Below are 21,969 nucleotides of genomic sequence, written 5' to 3' on the forward strand. Positions count from 1 at the left end.
TGGTGAGATTTATGCATGTGAATTTTTGGAAGTAATTTTAGAGGCCTCTCTTTCCCCAACATTTTTTAATGAACTACTTTTTTTTTAAGATTTAATTTTTTAAAGAACAGTTTTAGGTTCACAGCAAAATAGAGAGGAAGATACAGAGATTTCCCATTTATTCTCTACCCCTGCCCCTTCGAAGCTTCCCCTATAATAAACATCACGTATTAGAATGGTACGTTTGTAGGTTACCAAGGCTGAACCTACACTGACACATCATAATCACCTAGAGTCCATAGTTTATCTTAGGATTTGTTGTTGGTGTTGTATTTTCTGTTGGTTTTTACAAATGTCCAATGACATGTATCCGTCATTAAGACAGCATACACAGTATTTTCACTTCCCTGAAAATCCTCTGTGCTCTGCTTTTTCATCCCTCCCCACAACTACCCTCCAACAACTACTGATGTTTTTACTGTTTCCACAGTTTTGCCTTTTTTAGAATGTCACATAGTTGGAATGATACAGTATGTAGCCTTTTCAGGTTGGCTGCATTGCATTTAAGTTTTCTCCCTGTCTTTCCGTGGCTTGATAGCTCATTTCTTTTTAGTGCTGAATAATAGTCTGTGGTCTGCGTGCATCACACTTTATTTATTGGTTGTTTCCCAGTTTTGGCAGTTATGAGCAAAGCTGCTGGAAACAACCGAGTGTGTGCTTCTGTGCGGAGTTTTCAGCTCCTTTGAGTAAATACCGAGAAGCACGGTGGCTGGACTGTATGTGACAAGTTTGCTTAATTTGGTAAGAAACCACCACACTGTCTTCCCAAGTGACTATATCATTTTATATTTGCACCGGCAGTTAATGAGAGATCCTGCTGATACACATCTTTTCCAGCATGTGGAGTCATCAGAACTCTGGATTCTGGCTATTCTAATATGGCTGTAGTGGTCTCATTTCTCTGATGAGATATAATGTGAGGCATCTTTTCATATGCTTATTTCCCATCCGTGTATCTTCTTTGGTGATATGTTTGTTAAGGTCTTTGGTCCATTTATAAACGAAGTTTTCTTTGTTGTTGTTTAGGGTTTTTCAAAACAGTTTTTCATTTATTTTGGCTGTGCTTGGTGTGGGATCTTTAGTTGCAGCATGTGGGATCTAGTTCTGTGACCAGGATTGAATGTGGGCCCCCTGCATGGGGAGCACATAGACCACCAGGGAAATCCCTAGTTTTAGTTTTTTAAGGAACTTCCGTACTGTTCTCCATAGTGGCTGTATCAATTTATATTCCCACCAACAGTATAAGAGGGTTCCCTTTTCTCCACACCCTCTTCACCATTTATTGTTCGTAGGTTTTTGGTGATGGCTACTGACTGGTGCCATCACATATTTAGAATCATACAGTATGTAGCTTCATTCAGATTGGCTTCTTTTTCTTAGTACTATGCATTTAAACTTCCCCCATATCTTTTCATGGCTTAATAGCTCATTTCTTTTTTTTTCCCCATATATTTTTATTATGAATCTTTTGTTATTTAGATCGTTTTAGCAAAAAGACTGAGGCTAAATTACATTGGAACTGCCATTGACTAAGTAATGTGACAGATCTACTTTTCTCCAACTGCTAGTCTTCTCACTTTTTTCAGAGTTCAGTTACCATAGGTCAAATCCTTTTGGAAATAAATGTCAGTTTTAGTAATATGTGATATCAGGTTTTAGTTCTGTTTATGATGCTATCATTATCTTCCTGACAAAAGATTTAGAGGACTCTGAAGTTGGCATATTACCTATAATATTTTAATACTATGTAAATTCAAAGGGATTCCCTGGTGGCTCAGATGATAAAGAATCTGCCTGAAATACAGGAGACCTGGGTTTCATCCCTGGGATAGGAAGATCCCCTGGAGAAGGATATGGCAACCCACTCAAGTATTCTTGCCTGGAGAGTCCCAGGGAGAGAGGAGCCTGGTGGGCTGCAGTCCATGGGTTCACAGAGTTGGACGTGACTGAGCAACTAACACTTTCACTCTCATGAAAGTTAATAACGAATGTTAAATCTACCAAAGACTGCTACAGGAATCTTCGGTAAATTTAACCAGTATTTAACTAAGTATATAACAAGTATACTTGGTTTTGTTTTATATTAATACTTCATTGTTAAGCTAAAGTGATAACATTTATTTCTTAAATTATATATTTTTGGCTGCACTGGATCTTCTTTGCTGCAGGTGGTCTTTCTCTCGCCACGGAGCTTGGGGGCCACTCTAGTTGTGGTGCACGGGCGTCTCGTTGCAGTAGCTCCTTCTGTTGTGGAGCACGGGCTCTGGGCACACAGGCTTCAGTAGTGGCAGCATGTGGGCTCAGTGATTATGGCTTGCTGGCTCTAGGACACTCGGGCTTTAGTAGTTCCAGTGCACCGGCTTAGTTGCTCCATGGCATATGGAATCTTCCTGGACCAGGGACTGAACAAGTATACCCTGTGTAGGCAGGCAGATTCTTCTGTGCCATCAGGGAGCCCTAAAGTGGTAACATTTAAGTTAAAAGGAGCTGGTTACAGTCCTTTTAAGGCCTTGGGCAAGAAATCAGTCCCATTTTTGGACTTCATATTAGATTTCATAGCAGTACAGTTTGCTGTGCTGCACTTAGTCGCTCAGTTGTGTCTGACTCTTTGTGACACCATGGACTGTAGCCCACCAGGCTCCTCTGTCCATGAGGATTCTCCAGGCAAGAATACTGGCTTTGGTTGCCCTCCTTCAGGGGATCTTCCCAACCCAGGGACTAAACCCAGGTCTCCCTCATTGCAGGTCTGAGCCACCAAGGAAGCCCAGCAGAACAGTTTAAGTACATATAAATAGGTCATATACTTCATTAAATTGTGAACCTCTCTCACCAGGGGGGAAAAAAGCATTACCTCTGGATCTTATTTACTCAAGATCATATTAAAATTCCCAGTATGTGCTCAGTTCCTGTTGACTGATCATAATAATGATGGGAATGAATGGGAAGCCAGGCTGCAATTGTAGTCGGTTCTCCTAGGATTTTTTTGTTAATGTATATGATAGTTCCATATAGATGGAATTCCAGTTGAGCTGTTTCAAATCCTAAAAGATGATGCTGTGAAAGTGCTGTACTCAGTATGCCAGCAAATTTGGGAAACTCAGCAGTGGCCCCAGAGCTGGAAAAGGTCAGTTTTCATTTGAATCCTAAAAAAGGCAATGGCAAAGAATGTTCAAACTACCGCACAGTTGCACTCATCTCACATGCTAGAAAAGCAGAGCTCAAAATTCTCCAAGCCAGGCTTCAGTAGTACGTGAACCGTGAACTTCCAGATGTTCAAGTTGGATTTAGAAAAGGCAGAGGAACCAGATCAAATTGCCAACATCCGTTGGATCATCAAAAAAGCAAGAGAATACCAGAAAAACATCTGCTTCTGCTTTATTGATTATGCCACAGTCTTTGTATAGATCACAACAAACTGGAAAATTCTGAAAGAGATGGGAATACCAGACCACCTTACCTGCCTCCTGAGATATCAGTATGCAGGTCAGGAAGCAACAGTTAGATCTGGACATGGAACAACAGACTGGTTCCAAATAGGAAAAGGAGTATGTAAAGGCTGTGTATTGTCACCTTGCTCATTTAACTTACATGCAGAGTACATAATGCAAAATGCTGGGCTGGATGAAGCACAGGCTCAAATCAAGATTGCCAGGAGAAATATCAATAACCTCACATATGCAGATGACACCACCCTTATGGCAGAAAGTGAAGAAGAATTAAAGAGCCTCTTGATGAAAGTGAAAGAGGAGAGTGAAAAAGCTGGCTTAAAACTCAACATTCAAAAAATGAAGATCATGGCATCCGGTCTCATCACTTCATGGCAAATAGATAGGGAAACAATGGGAACAGTGAGAGACTTTAGGGAAACAATGGGAACAGTGAGAGACTTTGTTTTTTGGGGCTCCAGAATCACTGCAGATGGTGACTGCAGCTATGAAATTAAAAGATGCTTGCTCCTTGGAAGAAAAGCTATGAACAACCTAAATAGCATATTAAAAAGCAGAGCCATTACTTTGCCGACAAAGGTCCATCTAGTCAAGGCTGTTTTTTTTCCAGTGGTCATGTCACCCTATTTATTTAACTTCTATGCAGAGTACATCATGAGAAATGCTGGGCTGGAAGAAGCACAAGCTGGAATCAAGATTGCCGGGAGAAATATCCATAACCTCAGATATGCAGATGATACCACCCTTATGGCAGAAAGTGAAGAGGAACTAAAAACCCTCTTGATGAAAGTGAAAGAGGAGAGTGAAAAGGTTGGCTTAAAACTCAACATTCAGAAAATGAAGATCATGGCATCTGGTCCCATCACTTCATGGGAAATAGATGGGGAAACAGTGGAAACAGTGTCAGACTTTATTTTTCTGGGCTCCAACATCACTGCAGATGGTGATTGCAGCCATGAAATTAAAAGACACTTACTCCTTGGAAGGAAAGTTGTGACCAACTTAGATAGCATATTGAAAAGCAGAGACATTACTTTGCCAACAAAGGTCCGTCTAGTCAAGGCTATGGTTTTTCCATTGGTCATGTATGGCTGTGAGAGTTGGACTGTGAAGAAAGCTGAGCACCAAAGAATTGATGCTTTTGCACTGTGGTGTTGGAGAAGACTCTTGAGAGTCCCTTGGACTGCAAGGAGATCCAACCAGTCCATTCTGAAGGAGATCAGCCCTGGGATTTCTTTGGAAGGAATGATGCTAAAGCTGAAACTCCAGTACTTTGGCCACCTCATGCAAAGAGTTGACTCACTGGAAAAGACTCTGATACTGGCAGGGATTGGGGGCAGGAGGAGAAGGGGACGACAGAGGATGAGATGGCTGGATGGCATCACCGACTCAAAGGGCGTGAGTTTGAGTGAACTCTGGGAGTTGGTGATGGACAGGGAGGCCTGGTGTGCTGTGATTCATGGGGTCGCAAAGAGTTGGACACGACTGAGCGACTGAACTGAACTGTATGGATGTGAGAGTTGGACTGTGAAGAAAGCTGAGCGCCGAAGACTTGATGCTTTTGAAATGTGATATTGGAGAAGACTCTTGAGAGTCCCTTGGACAGCAAGGAGATTAAACCAGTCAATCCTAAAGGAAATCAACCCTGGCTATTCATTGGAAGGACTGTTGGTGACGCGGAAACTCCAATACTTTGGCCACCCTGGCTATTCATTGGAAGGACCGTTGGTGACGCGGAAACTCCAATACTTTGGCCACCTGATGCGAAGAACTGACTCACTGGAAAAGATCCTGATGCTGGGAAAGATTGAAGGCGGGAGGAAAAGGGGACAACAGAGAATGAGATAGTTGGATGGCATCACTGACTCGATGGACGTGAGTTTGAGCAAGCTCCGGTAGTTGGTGATGGACAGGGAAGCCTGGTGTGCTATAGTCAGTGGGGTTGCAAAGAGTCAGACACTGACTGAATGACTGAACTGAATTTTCTGTTGTCTGGAGATACCCCAGTTTATCTGTCCATTGGTTTGTTGAAGGATATCTTGGTTGCTTCCCAGTTTGGCAAGTTGTGAGCAAAGCTCCTATAAACATATGTGTAGGTTTTTGTGTGGACCACCCTGGAGTTTGTTTTTATTTGTTCTGTTGCATATCTTTTTTAAAATTTATTTTTATTTTTAATTAAAAAAATAGAGGTATAATTTATTTACAGTATTAATTTCAGGTGTACAACATCGTCATTTAAAATTCTTATAGATTATACTCTATAGTTATTATAAAATATTGGCTATATTTCCTGTGCTATAAATATATGCTTATAGCTTATTTTTTACAAAGTAGTTTGTACCTCTTACTCCCGTACCCTTATATTCCCCCTCCTCTCTTCCTTCTCCTTACCAGTAACCACTAATTTGTTCTCTGTATCTGTCAGTGTGTTTCTGTTATATTCATTCATTTTATATTTTAGAGTCCATATGTAAGTGATAACATACAGTGTTTGTCTTTTTTTGTCTGATTTATTTCATCAAGCATACTACCCTCCAGATTCAGTCATGTTGCTGCAAATGGCAAAACTTTGTTCTTTTTTATGGCTAAGTAGTATTCCTTTGCAGAAAAGGCAATGGCAACCCAGTCCAGTACTCTTGTCTGGAAAATCCCACGGACGGAGGGGCCTGGTAGGCTGTAGTCCATGCGGTCGCTAAGAGTCGGATACGACTGAGCGTCTTCACTTTCACTTTTCACTTTCATGCATTGGAGAAGGAAATGGCAACCCACTCCAGTGTTCTTGCCTGGAGAATCCCAGGGACGGGGGAGCCTGGTGGGCTGCCGTCTATGGGGTCACACAGAGTTGGACATGACTGAAGCGACTTAGCAGCAGCAGCAGTATTCCTGTGTGTGTGTGACTGTGCTGGATGTTTGTTGCTTTGCCCAGGCCTTTTTGGGTCTAGTTGTGGTGCATGATCTTATCATTGTATTGGCTTCTGTTGTTGCAGAATTTGGGCTCTTGGTCATGCTGGCTCAGTAGTTGTGGCACATGGGCTTAGTAGTTGGAACTCTCAGGCTCTAGAGCGAGAGCTTCAGTAGTTACAGCACATGGGCTTAGTTGTTCCATGGCATGTTGAATCTTCCGAGACCAGGGATGGAACCCGTGTCCCCTTTTTTGGCAGACGGATTCTTAACCAGTGTATCACCAGGGTAGTTCTGAACTGTTTTCTAAAGTTAATTTCGGCTGATTATAATTATTGTTTCATAATTTTATTTAGTTTGTTTACTTTTGGCTGTGCTGGGTCTTTGTTGCAGTGCAGGCCTTTCTCTCGTTGCTGTGGGTAGGGTCTGTTCTTCACTGTGGTGTGGGCGCTTCTTTTTGTGGTGGCCTCTCTTGCTGTGGAGCCTGGACTTCTGGCAAGCAGGCTGCAGTAGTTGCGGCACGTGGGCTCAGTAGTTGTGGCACACAGGCTTAGTTTCTCTGTGGCGTGAAATCTCCCTTGAGAAGGCATCCAACCCATATACCCTGTGTTGGCAGGAGGAATTCTTATCCACTGTACCTCTAGGGAAGTCCAAAAGCACATTGTTTTTATTTCATAATTGCTGCATCTTATCTCTCTGAGGTTTTTTATTTATATTTTATTTATTATTTATTCATTTATTGGCTGTGCTGGGTCTTTGTTGTGCACAGGTTTTTTTTTTTTCCTCTTGTTACAGAGCACGTATTTTGGAGTGTGTGGGTTCAGTAGTCTTGGTTCATGAGTTCAGTAATTGCAGTTAACAGGCTCTAGGCTGTGAGCTTTAATAGTTGCAGGACATAGGCTTAATTGTTGCACAGCAGGTGGAATCTTCCAAACCAGGGATTGAACCTCTGTCCCTGCATTGGCTTATGTATTCCCCACCACTGAGTCACCGTGGAAGCCTCTGAACTACTTTTTTAAATGAAAAAATAATAAATAAAAAGTAGGGTATCTATGATTTTACAAGGTAAACGATATGGAAGCAAATGCAATGAAATAGTCAAGTCTTTTTTTTTTTTTTGTAAGTTTAGACCTTAGTTCTCCACCCTTCTTCCTAGAGTAATCCACTGTTAATATTTTCATGGATATTCTTCCATTGGTAATTTTACCAGTTACAAATGTATATATTTCGTAAAAAAGCAAATGTAACCATATTCAACATATACTGTACCTTCTCTTTTGCTTCTTATATCTTAGAGTTCATGTCGCACATAGAGATCTATTTCATTCTTTTTTTTATGGCTGCTTAATAGTTGACTAGATATATATGTCTTAATTTAATACCCCTTACCTCCCCATAGTGAACAGTTACCATGTTTCCAAACTTTTAATTAAAATTAATGTAGGTATGTATATATATCTTTGCAATGTTTGACTATATGTGTGAGATACATTACTAGAAGTTATCTCCTTGGTAGTAATAAATACATATAACTCTTCTATGAGTATAACATGATTTTCCTTCCACTCCTTAGGAAGAAACCCAAGAAGAAAGAAAATGAAACTGGATGTAGAAGGTCAATGCGATTACTAAAAGTTGATCCTTCAGGAGTCCCATTGCCAGCAGCCCCAATCCAGACAGTATTAGAAGTAGATGAAAATGTAAGAAAGAGTACAAATACAATATATTAATAAAATACTGAAAAATTTGAAGTGTTTGAAAGTAGAGTAAAAAGTCAGTAAAGTATGTTTAATTTGTACTTCATTAATTTAATACTTGGCTGTTATATGGTTTAATATGGTTGGATGACATCACCGACTCAATGGACATGGGTGTGGGCGGACTCTGGGAGTTGGTGATGGACAGGGAGGCCTGACGTTCTGCGGTTCATCGGGTCGCAAAGAGTCGGACACAGCTGAGCGACTGGACTAACTAACTAATATGGTTTAATGAGTAAGATTTCAAACTCATGAAAGACTGGATTATATATTTCTGCAGACTTACCTATGTCGGATTGTGGGTAAATTGCTTAGCCATTCCGAGCCTCAGTTTCCCTATTTTTAAAATAGCAACAATAACAGAAACCTCTCACAAGGGGTATCATGAGGGATAAAGGTCCTTACATTATATTGAATGTATTATATTATTTAGTAAGCAATAAATGGTAGTATTAATAATAATATGTGATAATAATGATGGGGGTCCTATACTGTGGTTTAATTTATGCTGTCAGTGAGTGGAAAGAGTTTATTTACCAAATTTATTGTCTGAGTAAGATTATTTTTTATTCAGGAGCATCTACTGTTTTTAATACTTTACATCTAAGTGCTTAGTTATAACTTGGAAGATAGTACTCATTAGCCTGGTGCTTTGAGAGCCAATTGAAAATTAAGTTGCTACAGAGAGAGTAGCTCATTTTTTGAAGCCTCTATGCATCCATGATAAGAAATAATTTACATTGAATCCACTCCACGTGCGTGTGCGTGCGTGCACACACAGACAAAACTGAAACAAACCTTTTGTGAAATGATGCTTAACCCTTACTACATATGATGTACTTTTGAATTTTCTGGTCTATTCTTTTCTCATTCAATAAAACACAGTGTTGGTTATAACATATTAAAATGATTTCATGACTTGTGGGTTATAATCCTTGATATAAAAAAGTGATACAGAGTAATAACTTTTGAGTAATGAAATTGAACTGATCTGAATCAATTCCTAGCAACTCTGTTTATAGGCAGTGTAACTTTGGATAAATTAACTTCTCTGTTTCATTCCACTGTTTTTGAAATGTGGTATCTCATTCACTGGATTATTAAGGGAATTAAATGAGATAATACATGTTTTTACTTTACAGGATACTTGGCATTCATTCATTGAACAGCTGTTTTTGATTGCTAACTATATGGCACCCCTGTTGTAGATGTTGAAAGTAAAGAGAAACCTTAAGCTTGAATTCTAAGGCAGAGTGACAACCAAGTTTTTTTTTCTTCTTACTTTTTATAACAGCCTTTGATACCTCCTGGGCCTTTAGAAATGACTCCTGAAAATCAAGATGATGACAATGCACTATTTAAAGGATTTTTGCAGACTTGGGCAGAAATGAGCAAGGTATCACTTGGGAGGGTAAACCCAAGCGTTTAAGCAAATTTCAGTGCATATGTTAATTTAGTACTTTCGTTTCGCTCGTTGTTTCAGACAAGAAGTAAAAACACTGAGAAGGAATTATCTAGCATTAAAAGGTGAGTTAAAATCCCTTGCTTTTGTTTTACATTTCCTGAGATCTTTAAATTATAAAGACTATATACCATTAGAGGGAATTTGAAAATGAGGTGAAAAGAATTATCCATCATGTTTCTACCCTAACAAGATTTTGTGTATTTCCTTTCACATATTGCTATATAAAAAACCACTGGGACACAAGCTTCATGAATGCATGGATTTTATCTCAGTAACCAGAAAAGTACATGGCGCATAATATATATTTATTCAGTGTTTAATAAACGAGTATAAATACATACATTTTTGCTTCATTATGTTTTAATATATGTACAGTTTTGCATTATGCTTTTCCATTAACATTGTGGTTGGATGTTACTAGAGTCTTTAAATTTATGGAATAATTGAGTAATATTTCATTCAGTAGATGAAATTTGCTTAACCTCTTGATATTTGGAGTTGTTTTCTGTTTAGTTTTGAGTGTTGTGTGTTTGTGTATCTGTTGAAGTTTATATTGTGATAGTGGATTATTTCCTTAGGATAGATTCCAGAAGTGAGGTCAAACATTGTGGATGTTTTTATAGCCTTTCAGTTCAGTTCAGTCGCTCAGTTGTGTCCAACTCTTTGCGACCCTATGGACCACAGCACTCCAGGCCTCCCTGTCCATCACCAACTCCCAGAGTTTACCCAAACTCATGTCCATTGAGTCGGTGATGCCATCATCTTCTGCCGTCCCCTTCTCCTCCTGCCTTCAATCTTTCCCAGGATCAGGGTCTTTTCAAACGAATCAGCCTCTTTGCATCAGGTGACCAAAGTATTGGAGTTTCAGCTTCAACATCAGTCATTCCAATGAACACTCAGGATTGATCTCCTTTAGGATAGACTGGTTGGATCTTCTTGCAGTCCAAGGGACTCTTAAGAGTCTTCTCCAACACCACAGTTCAAATGCATCAGTTCTTCGGTGCTCAGCTTTCTTTATAGTCCAATTCTCACATCCATACATGACCAATGGAAAAACCATAGCCTTGACTAGACGGACCTTTGCTGGCAAAGTAATGTCTCTGCTTTTTGATACACTATCTAGGTTGGTTATGACTTTCCTTCCAAGGAGTAAGTGTCTTTTAATTTCATGGCTGTGGTCACCATCTGCAGTGATTTTGGAGCCCCCCAAAATAAAGTCTGACACTGTTTCCACTGTTTCCCCATCTATTTGCCATGAAGTGATGGGACCAGATACCATGATCTTCGTTTTCTGAATGTTGAGCTTTAAGCCAACTTTTTCACTGTCCTCTTTCACTTTCATCAAGAGGCTCTTTAGTTCTTCTTCACTTTCTGCCATAAGGGTGGTGTCATCTGCGTATATGAGGTTATTAATATTTTTCCCAGTAATCTTGATTCCAGCTTGTGCTTCCTCCAGTGCAGCATTTTGCATGATGTACTCTGCATTTAAGTTAAATAAGCAGGGTGACAATATACACCCTTGACATACTCCTTTTCCTATTTGGAACCAGTCTGTTGTTCCATGTCCAGTTCTAACTGTTGCTTCCTGACCTGCATACAGGTTTCTAAAGAGACAGGTCAGGTGGTCTGGTATTCCCATCTCTTTCAGAATTTTCCACAGTTTGTTGTGATACACACAGTCAAAGGCTTTGGCATAGTCAGTAAAGCAGAATTAGATGTTTTTCTGGTATTGTCTCGCTTTTTTGATGATCCAATGGATGTTGGCAATTTGATCGCTGGTTCCTCTGCCTTTTCTAAAATCAGCTTGAAAATCTGGAAGTTCACGATTCACGTATTGCTGAAGCCTGGCTTGGAGAAATTTGAACATTACTTTACTAGTGTGTGAGATGAATGCAATTGTGTGGTAGTTTGAGCATTCTTTGACATGGCCTTTCTTTGGGATTGGAATGAAAACTGACCTTTTCCAGTCCTGTGGCCACTGCTGAGTTTTCCAAATTTGCTGGCATTGAGTGCAGCACTTTCACAGCATCATCATTTAGGATTTGAAATAGCTCAACTGGAATTCCATCACCTCCACTAATTTTGTAATGATGCTTCCTAAGGTCCACTTGACTTCGTATTTCAGCATATCTGGCTGTAGGTGAGTGATCACACCATTGTGGTTATCTGGGTTCCCCTTTAGGACATGCCAAATTGTTTTCCAAAATCTTTTTTTTTTTTAATTTCTGAAAATCTTATATGAATTTACTCTGCTGTTAGTATATATGAATGTTTAGTATATATGAATGTTTAACTATAGCCTATTAACTTTTATGAGTGAAAAATAGTACTCTGCTGTTTAATTTGATTTCCTTGGTTGCCAGGAAGTTGAATATTTTCCCACATTTATTGTTACTTTTCTTTTTTGAATCACCTTTTATTGTTTTGACCATTGAGTTTGGTTTTATTTCTCAAGTTTAACTTTTTAATGTTCTCAGCTACAAAGTCCATTTAAATGGCATGGTCATTAGTGAAGATACTGTCTGTAAAGTTACCAGAGGCTCAATTTCCTCAATGGCCATCCACCCATCGGAAATGAGAACTTTGGTGGCAGCTGGGGCCAAATCTGGGCAAGTTGGACTTTGGGATTTGGTAAGTTATTATTAATTTTTTGAAGGTACTGAAATTCGACTAAAGGAAATAGTCTGCGGAAGAATAGCCTAGAGCCATGTGTTTCTAGATGTTACTTGAGATATATAGTTTTGTGCTTTGTGATTTCAAATTTTAGAAACTTAGAGGAATTTAAATTTACTTTATAAAACTTCTAACATTTTTAGCTTGAATATCATTAGTCATCTGGGCATAAATGCCTGCCAGGAAACTTTATTACAGCTTTAAATGTATATATGAAAAGATCATAGCAAGTTCTTAGTTTTCTAATTATGTTTAAAATATAATTTTCAAACTGGATCAAAATATCTTCCCAGGGATGATCTTAGGATGATCCTAGTCGTTTTTGATGAGTCAGAAACTGATATTAAATTTCGTTCATTGCATATATAATAATGCATTGATTGCTTTTAGTGGTTACAAAATTGAATAAAGCCAAGTTAATATTCTCTGAATTTATGTATTTATTTATTTTTGGCTTTGCTGGGTCTTCGTTGCTATCTGGCCTTTTCTCTAGTCTCGGTGAGCCGGGGCTGCTCTCTAGCTGTGGTGCTCAGGCTTCCTATTTCGGTGGCTCGCCTTGTTGCAGAGCATGGGCCCCAGGGCGCTCAGGTTTCAGTATCTGTGGCACATGGGCTCAGTAGTTGTGGCTCCCGGGCTCTAGAGCACAGGCTCAGGAGTTGTGGTACACTGGCTTAGTTGCTCTGCAGCATATGGGATCTTTCCGGATCAGAGATTGAACTCATGTCTCCTGCATTGGCAGACCACTGAGCCACCTGGGAAGCCCTGAATTTATTTTCTAATTGGGGAAGTAGAACAAAGACATGAAAAATGCCTTAAGGACAGTTAATGGAGATGGAGAAGCCATTGTGACTTGTTGAGGGTTGGGGTTAATTTGTCGAGGGTTGGGGTTAATAAATAAAATGAATTTTGTGAGAAGAGAAGAAATAACAACCAAGTTCTCTTTTATTTTGAGTGCATAGGTTCTTGCTTATTTTGATAAGATGTTAGTAGGGGTAGGAGGCGAAAGGATTTGGTAAAGAAAACAGAAGCAGGGAAGTGGGACGAGGACCAGAAATAGTATAAGATTGTATAAGCTAAGAGATGAATTTCAAGCATGAGAGTCTGACAGGGCTTTTTTCCAGAGGACTTAAGAAGAATGGGTGGCTTCACTTGTAGATCAGTTGGTAAAGAATCCACCTGCAATGCAGGAGACACAGGTTTGATTCCTGGGTTGGAAAGATGCCCTGGCAAAGGAAATGGCAACCCACTCCAGTATTCTTGCCTGGAGAATCCCATGCACAGAGGAGCCTGGAGGGCTGTAGTCCATGGGGTCACAAGAGTTGGACATGACTTAGTGACTAAACGACCACCAAAAAGAATGGGAACAGAAAAAAGGGATGTTAGTTTCGACATAGGGTATGATTAGTGAGTTGAGAGAATAACTTCAACAGTAAGGTAAGGAAGGAACAGAGACTTATAGGAGATTAAAAAAGTATGGGGTCGGGGACTTCCCAGGTGGTGCAGTGGATGAGAATCTGCGTGTGAACGCAGGGAACACGGGTTCGATCCCTGTTCCAGAAGAGTCCACATGCTGTGGAGCAACTAAGGCTGTGAGCCAGAACTACCGAAGCCTGAGTGCCTAGAGCCTGTGCTCTGCAACAAGAGAAGCCACTGCGATAAGAAGCTTGAGCATCCCAAGCAAGAGTATCCCCCACTCACTGCAGTAGGGAAACCCGCATGCAGCAATGAAGACCCAGTGCAGCCAAAAATAAATAAAACAAAAATTAAAAAAAAAAAATGAAGTAGAAGAAGAAATGAAAACTGTGGATAGACTATTTGTTGAAGAACTTAGAAAAGGAAAAACAGAATTAGCATAGTCAAGTGAGTATCTTTTCAGGGTGCATGTTGATATATAGCACAGAGTTGAAGACATGTAGAACAGTCCATTTGTCATGTCTTTTCTGATCTCCAAAAATCTTTTTTACTGGATGTCTGCAGTCCAATGTTTTTATCAACTTTCTAGTTTTTCAGGACACCTGGTTATCTCAACAGACTGAGCAAGTCTAAAGCCAGTGTCTTAGCTATCCTGTTCTCACTCCCCAACTTCCTTAGGTTTTTTTTTTTTTAATATTTATTTTTATTATTTAACTGTGCTGAGTCTTAGTTGTGGCACATGGGTTCTTTGCTCTTAGCTGCAGAACGCGGGATCTTTAGTTGAAACATGTGAACTCATAGTTTTGGCATGTGGAATCTGGTTTCCTGACCAGGGAACAAACCGACCACCCTGCACAGGGAGTGGGGGCATCTTAGCCACTGGACAGCCAGGGGAGTCCTCCCCTAGTTTTTGTTTTTAAATTAGTTTTGTTGAGGTATAATTCATATTTTATAAAATCCACACATTTAAAATGTACAATTTAATGATTTTTAGTAAGTTTATTGAGTTGTGTAACTATCATCATAATTCTGTTTTAGAACATTTTCATCATTCTTGTAAAATTCCTCATGGCTATTTACATTTAATCCCTGTTTCTACCCTTATCCCTGGGCAAATCTCTACAAATTTGCATTTTTTTAGGTAAATTTCATATAAGTAGAATCATAGAATACATGGTCTTTTATGTTGGTGTTTTTCTTTTGTTATGGTTTTAAGGTGTATCTGTGTTACTATAACATGCTCGTAGATGCTAATCTATCAGCACCTCTGTCTTTTATTGTTGAATAGTATTTCCTTGTTTGATTATACAACATTTTGTTTATGCATTTATTACTCGGTAGACATTTGGGTTGTTTCCACTTCCTGGCTGTTCTGAATAATTTGATTTTAAATATTTGTGTACACATTTTTGTGTGGAAATGTGTTTTCATTTCTTTTGAGTGGGTCCCTGGGAATAGAATTGCTAGGTCATATGGAAACTGGTTAACATTTGAGGAACTGCCAAACTGCTTTCCAAAGAGTTTGCACCATCTTCTGTTCCCACCAGCAATGTATGCAGGCTCTCCATGCTCACCAACATTTATTATTGTCTGTCTTTCTGATTATAGTCTTTCAAGTGGGTGTATTTTCCTAGTGAAGTTTTATCTCCCTGTGGTTTTGATTTGCATTTGTCTAATGAATAATGATGTTGAGGCTCTTATCCTGCCATTTGGATGTCTTTGGTGAAATGTCTATTCAGATCTTTTGTCAATTTTTTTAATTGGATTTTTTGTTTTCTTATTGAGTTGTTAAGAGTTCCTTGTATACTCTAGATGCGAATCCTTATCAGGTACTTGATTTACAAATATTTCTCCTTGTCTTTTCATTTTCTTAATGCTATTGAAGTGCAAAGTTTTGAGTTTTGATGAGGTCCAATGTATCAAATTTTTAATGGATTGTGTTTTTGGTGTCATCTAAGAAATCCATGTAGCCCAAAGTCAGGAAGTTTTTCTCCTATGTACTTTTCTAAATATTTTTATAGTTTAAGCTTTCACACTTAGTTCACTGATCCACCTTGAGTTAGTATTATTTTTATAATCTTTGAATTGTTTTTGTATATGCTCTGAGGTAAGGGCCCCGGTTCCTCTTTTCATATGTGTATGTCCAGTTGTCCCAGCACTGTTGAAAAGACTCCTTTGCTGCATTGAATTGCCTTGGTACGCCCTCAGCTTTCCACTTAACTTTTCATAAGATTCCTAGTCTCGCCTAGGGTCAAAAGTTGCGTTGTCATTCATTTGGTCACCCGTGTACCCATTCATTCATTCCACACTAACTGAGTGTTTTGTGTTAAGTACTCTTCTAATGATGCCCCAGCCATATTTGTGAGGAAAGACTGTCCATGTTCTCATAAGGTTTGGAATTTAGTGGCAAAAGCAGCATGAATGAAGTAATTATATGTTTGATAAGTGGGGTGGATTATATACTCTGATTAATGGAGTGAAGGAAGAGTGGTATTATCACGTAACAGGTAGACTGGCCTAATTTGGAGGATCAGGGAAGGCTTCCCTGAAGAAGGGAGAATTGAGTTGAGATTTGAAAGCTAAGTAGGAATAAACCAAGCAAAGAAAGGGAAAAGAGCATTTCAGGCAAGAGGGAACAGCATGTTAAGGACCTTAGGCAGTAGGGTGCCGGCTTGATGCATTCAAAGACCTGAAAAAAATGCCTGTGTGGCTGGAGCATGGACAACAAAGGCATAGATGGAGGGGATGAGTGGAGTAGGGGGGAAATACAGAGGTGGGAAGAGGTCAGATGTATACCTTTATAAATTTTGTTGAGAATTTTGCTTTTTATCCTAAAAGCAAGAGGAAGCATGGAAGAGTTAGGTTGTCCCTTCATTCCTTATGTCTAGTAAAACCCTTTAATGATTTTGCCCTCTCTTTCCTGTCCTGGCCAACAGCAGATTAGTGAGGGCTCCATTTTCTTTTTTGGGATTACTGTAATCGTCTTTACTGGTACTTGTACTTTCAGTTTTCATATCCAATCCAGTGTGTACAGACAGTCATTTCTAGGCGCAAAACAAACTGGTCCTGGACTCATTTTGGTTTGAAGTTGTTAGATGTACACCTAACTTGGTATTTTTGGACTGAAATGAAATTTGAACTGCAGGTTTCCCTCCTTATCCAGAGTGAAAGTGAAGTTACTCAGTCGTGTCCGACTCTTTGTGACCCCATGGACTGTAGCCTACCAGCTTCCTCCTTCCATGGGATTTTCCAGGCAAGAATACTGGAGTGGGTTGCCATTTCCTTCTCCACCTTATCCAACAGTAGAGTATTACTATGAAACAGTTTGTAAGCTCAAATGGTGTAATGCAAGAAGCAATTACCTTAAGGTGTCTTGCTAATAAATGCACAGAATAAATCAAGATAAGGTACAGATGCTGTCAGACACAGTTCAGAGCTAAGAGTGGCTTCATGCTGAGATCCTGAGTGTAAGTTCCCTGGGACAGAGCTTGGTGGTGCCACTCTTGCTGCTTGGGGTGCGCTGCCTCTGTAACAGCTTCCTGCAAAACAAATGCTGAATACTATTTTCATTTTTCACCTTTTCTCATAAAAACGAAAATCCTTTTTGGATTCCCTTCAGTTAGCGAAAATAGTTGTTAACATAGGTGTTTTGTAAGAGCGAAGTGGTATAAAGCACAAAGCAAACTTTTGAAAAGCAAGGTTACCTGTGTTTATTTTTAAAGTAATTAAAATAGAAAATTCAGTTCTTCAGTTCTACCAGGCACATTTCAAGTGCTTAATAGCCACACATGAATAGTGGATACCATATTGGACAGTGAATACACATATCATTTTTGTCATCTCAGAAAGTTCTTTTGGACAGTGATGCTGTGGAGCAAGTTAATAACAGCATTAATTTTGGTAAAATAAGGCTCAAAGATAAGATAACAAACAACGGAATGAAGGAGACAGCAAAACTAAGGAAACAAATTGAAAATCAGTGAAACTAATAAATTAGAAGGAACAGAATAAACATTGCTGAAAATAAAATTACTGATATTAAAGGAAAGATTTGAGGTTATCTTAAATACAGATGAAAAAAGTCTTAAGGGAAAAGCCAGAATTGGATTGGCACATTTGAAAATGTATGAAATGTTCTCGGAAACTTTGGAGCTTAAAGGACAAAGAATTCTTCAGGTAGGAAAAACAAATTATATTCAAGGGGAGAAACCAGGCTTGCCTCAGTTTTCTACAACATTTTATGTAATGTCTACAAAGTTCTGAGGGAAGGAAGTGTGGCCTGGAATACATAGGTAGCCCAAGATATTATTCTTATGTAAAGGCAGCAGGTAGGTATTTTCACATGTGAAAAAACTCAAGAAATTCAAGACCTATGAGTTCATCTGGAAAAAACTGCTTGATAGAAAATCTCAGCCAGTTAAAAGTAAGTCAAAATTAAGAATTCACAAGTGAAGAAGCTTGACAGAAGAATCGATGATTGAGTATTGAATCCATTTAAATGAAGAACTAATATTAAACAGCAATATGAATTATGGTTACAGAACTAGAGATGAATGTTGTTAAACTGGACAAAATTAAATATAGAGATGGAAAAAGGGGAGATTGGAGGGTGGGAGGAAATAGTGTCCTCAATCAATAGAAATTTAAAATTGAGACATCCATAGTTAAATTTAAAAATAAAGCTTAATGACTGTAAGGGCTTTATGCTTTATACTGTTTCCTTCTTAGATAACTCTTGTAAAGAAATACTTGAAATTCAAAAATTCCTTCAGCTTGCTTTTCTTTTATTATTTTAAAGTATAGTTAAATTTAATACTATTAAAAGTGGCCTTCCCCATCCCACCCCCACAAAAATCTTCTCTGTCCTTCTGTCTATATAAGTTAACTACATGTAAAGACATCTATAATGATTGCTCAATATTTCAGTGATAATTTTGGTCAATTTTGGGTTTTGAATGATTTTTCAGAACTTTTGTCTGGAGCGTATTGTTTTTCTAAAAAATATATGCTGTGGACAAATATGCCAAAGTGTTAACAGTGGTTAACTCTGGTTAGGAGGAGGAGTATGTGTGGTTGTAATTTTTTTCCTTTTTTTAAAAGGAATTTTTCTTTCTTTCCTTTAAAATTTTTTTCTCTTTAAAAACTTAAATAAAAAAGACAAAAACAGTGCTTGAGTATTTCAGAGCAGACCAGGCTAGATTTGGAGATGATAGTTGTTGGTTCATAGTATAACATGTGGTATAGGAATATAGTGTGGAAATTCGAAACATGATGATTTCAGAGTTGATAATCCAGTAGTGAGAGGATAATCTTTAGAAGCAGTAATATTACTACAGAAATTCAAATACATGCATTTTTCATGGGGTATTTAGGGGATTTTTTTTTTTTTTTCCAGTTGCTAAGTCGTGTCTAACTCTTTGTGATTCCATGGACTGCAACATGCCAGGCATCCCTGTCCTTCAATATCTCCTGGAGTTTGCTCAAACTCACGTCCATTGAGTCAGTGATGCTATCTAACCATCTTATCCTCTGCCGCCCCCTTCTCCTCTTGCCCTCACTCTGCCACCCCCTTCTCCTCTTTCCCTCAATCTTTTCCAGCATCAGGGTCTTTTCCAATGAGCCAGCTCTTCGCATCAGGTGGCCAGAGTATTTAGGGGATAAAATATTTTAAAAACTATCATTTTGGGCCAGAACCAAACAACTTACGAAAATTGTGCTCAGGATGATATACTCATAGAGAAGCATACTTAGCAAGCAAAGTAGAAGTAATGTTGATGTATTTTAGTAGGAAGGAACTATCCTGTGTGTGCAATAAAAAGTAAATCTCACATTTCCTGAGGATTTCATGAAATGAAGTCAGAATAAGCAGTAATTATTTCCCCTCTGCATTATGAAAAACTAGTTGTCTAGTGGTGAAAAACTGGAAACTTAAATGAGACTTAATTCTGTTGGATTGAAAATTAGGAAAATAGCTTAGAGTCTAAAGTTTCTAGTTCTGACTTTCTAATTGGGAGGTTGGGTATATAATAGACTGAGAAAAGACTGAATATAATACAGACAAAAATATTTTAATGACTTAATGACATAGAATATATTACTGTTTCTCACCAGTTTTTGTCTCTCTCTCCCTACCCCTAACTCTCTTCCAGACTCACCAACCTAAAGAGGATGGAGTTTATCTTTTTCAGCCCCACAGTCAGCCGGTCAGCTGTCTTTACTTCTCACCTGCCAATCCGGCTCACCTGCTGTCACTGAGCTATGATGGCACATTACGCTGTGGGGACTTTTCCAGGGCTGTTTTTGAAGAGGTAAATGTTAATGTGTTTACTTATTGACCTTAGATGATATTCTAGATTCTTTATGAAATGCCACATGAATGATTATTATACCATCAGACTGGATGAGATGGGATGGAACAGGGACTTTAGAACTATTCTGCCTAAATTCATATCCCATCTGGTACTCTTTGTGTGACCTTGGCAAGTTCCTTTACCTCTTTGTGTCTCAGTTTCCTTAGTTTTGAAATGAAACAGTAATAATATTTACCTTACAGGACTGTCACGAGGATTAAGTGAGTTAATGTAGATAAAGTACTTAAAACAGAGCCTGGCACATGAGAGATTTTTGCTCTTATTTTTTATTTTTGCAAAAATCTTTTAAAGACAATAACCTATTCTTCTGTTTTAAGGCTTAAAACTTGTCTTTTATTCAGGAAAAATATTAGAATATTATTATATTTTTGTTTATTATTTCTAGCCTTTGCAGATATGAATTTTGTGAGGCTGATTCTTAGATGTGACAGAAAAGACTATAGAGAAATTCATCACATAACAAATAGTACTATAGCACATTATATCTAAAACATATGGCAAGTCTACATTAACTCACTTAATGTATCACAGAAACTATAAAATTTGTTTTTTTTGTCTTCTAGCTAAGATTTATCAGGCCTACATGCCATATATATATCTGATAATAGATTAGCTCAGCTATTTTTATCTGGTGAAGTTAGAATGAAATACTGCAATTGGATGTGATAAAATTGTACTCTGGCAAGAAATGGACACCCAGGCAATTTCGTTCAGAACATCTTAGGCCAGGTTTATTCATAACCACCTGTTGAGGATAAGGTCTTTTCCTGGGCTAATCTAGCCTCTATGAGGTCAGATTAAGTTGAAGTCTGTTTAAGAATAGTTGAAAGATGTTAGGCTCATACTTGTGACTATCCATCTGCTGAAAGATACTCTACCAAGATAAATAGCCTTTACCCCTTGAAGGTTTTCTAATCCATTTGATCTCTGGTTGGGTAGACCAGAAGCTTCCAAAGGCCTGAGGAATCCTCACAGTATTTGATCCCAGTGATTACATTTGGTCTCCTACTTAAATATCTGCTACTTAATGCTTAGAACAAACATGTCATTTCAAGTGAGCTTTCACATTTGCTCATTAACCATATTAGATTTCCTCATTAAGAGAATTCTTATAAATTAAACCCTTTTTCAATGTGAATTTTAATCTTTATGAAGTTGAGGATGGTTTAGATGTAGGTTTCTACCCTTTAACTTATTTTGAATGAAACTTTTGGAGTTTTTAGACATCCTCAGTATAAGGGCAATTTTATGTGTGAAACAAAAAAACATGACATCATCACTTATGGTTTATTGTCATAAATACTAATTTAATTGATCTAATTTTATGTATGCCTTAATTTTTTATGTAAGCCAGTACTCAAAATTAACACATTCTGATGTCTTTGTAATTATTCTAATGTTCTGTGTACAGATTATTCATAATTACTTACATGAGTTTTTCTTAATACATGTATTTATTGAAGTAGAGTTGACTTACAATGTTTCAGGTGCACAGCAAGGTGATTCAGTTATACATATTATTTTTCAGATTATTTTCCATTATAGGTTCTTAAAAAATATTGACTATAGGTCCCTGTGCTATACAGTAAACCTTTGTTACTTGTTGCATCTATTTTTTTAAAATTAGAAATCTAGCATTCTCTTCATACTAAGTCAAACAAGTGGAATCAAAATGTCATAAATTTTTTAGTTAGGTGAAAATTCATAAGTTTTCTAAAATACATATATTATGCATAACATATATATATATGTATACAAAAGTTTTTCTGCTGTGCTTGATAAAGGCTTGAGAGAGAGCATAAAAAAATATAGATGGAGAAATTGGAAAACCTAAACTGAATGAAATGGAGCACTGAGTATGAAGAAAAGATGAAACAAACTAGATGAAAGTAAAAGATCATCAT

At 38.1% G+C, this 21,969-nt stretch overlaps 1 protein-coding gene across 8 annotated transcripts in view; it reads left to right on the plus strand.

Moving 5' to 3' along the window:
* WDR76 (WD repeat domain 76) overlaps positions 1 to 21,969 on the plus strand; it is a 54,696-nt gene that overhangs the window by 17,562 nt on the left and 15,165 nt on the right. For all 8 annotated transcript variants that reach the window (XM_019983384.2, XM_070775545.1, XM_070775546.1 and 5 more), the window contains 5 exons: positions 7,960 to 8,086; positions 9,438 to 9,539; positions 9,627 to 9,670; positions 12,086 to 12,239; positions 19,844 to 20,002. In XM_019983384.2, coding sequence (XP_019838943.2) covers positions 7,960 to 8,086; positions 9,438 to 9,539; positions 9,627 to 9,670; positions 12,086 to 12,239; positions 19,844 to 20,002 — 586 coding nt within the window. The remainder of the gene's footprint in view (positions 1 to 7,959; positions 8,087 to 9,437; positions 9,540 to 9,626; positions 9,671 to 12,085; positions 12,240 to 19,843; positions 20,003 to 21,969) is intronic.

The sequence above is a fragment of the Bos indicus genome, chromosome 21 (genome assembly GCF_029378745.1).
Source record: "Bos indicus isolate NIAB-ARS_2022 breed Sahiwal x Tharparkar chromosome 21, NIAB-ARS_B.indTharparkar_mat_pri_1.0, whole genome shotgun sequence".
Lineage (NCBI taxonomy): Eukaryota > Metazoa > Chordata > Mammalia > Artiodactyla > Bovidae > Bos > Bos indicus.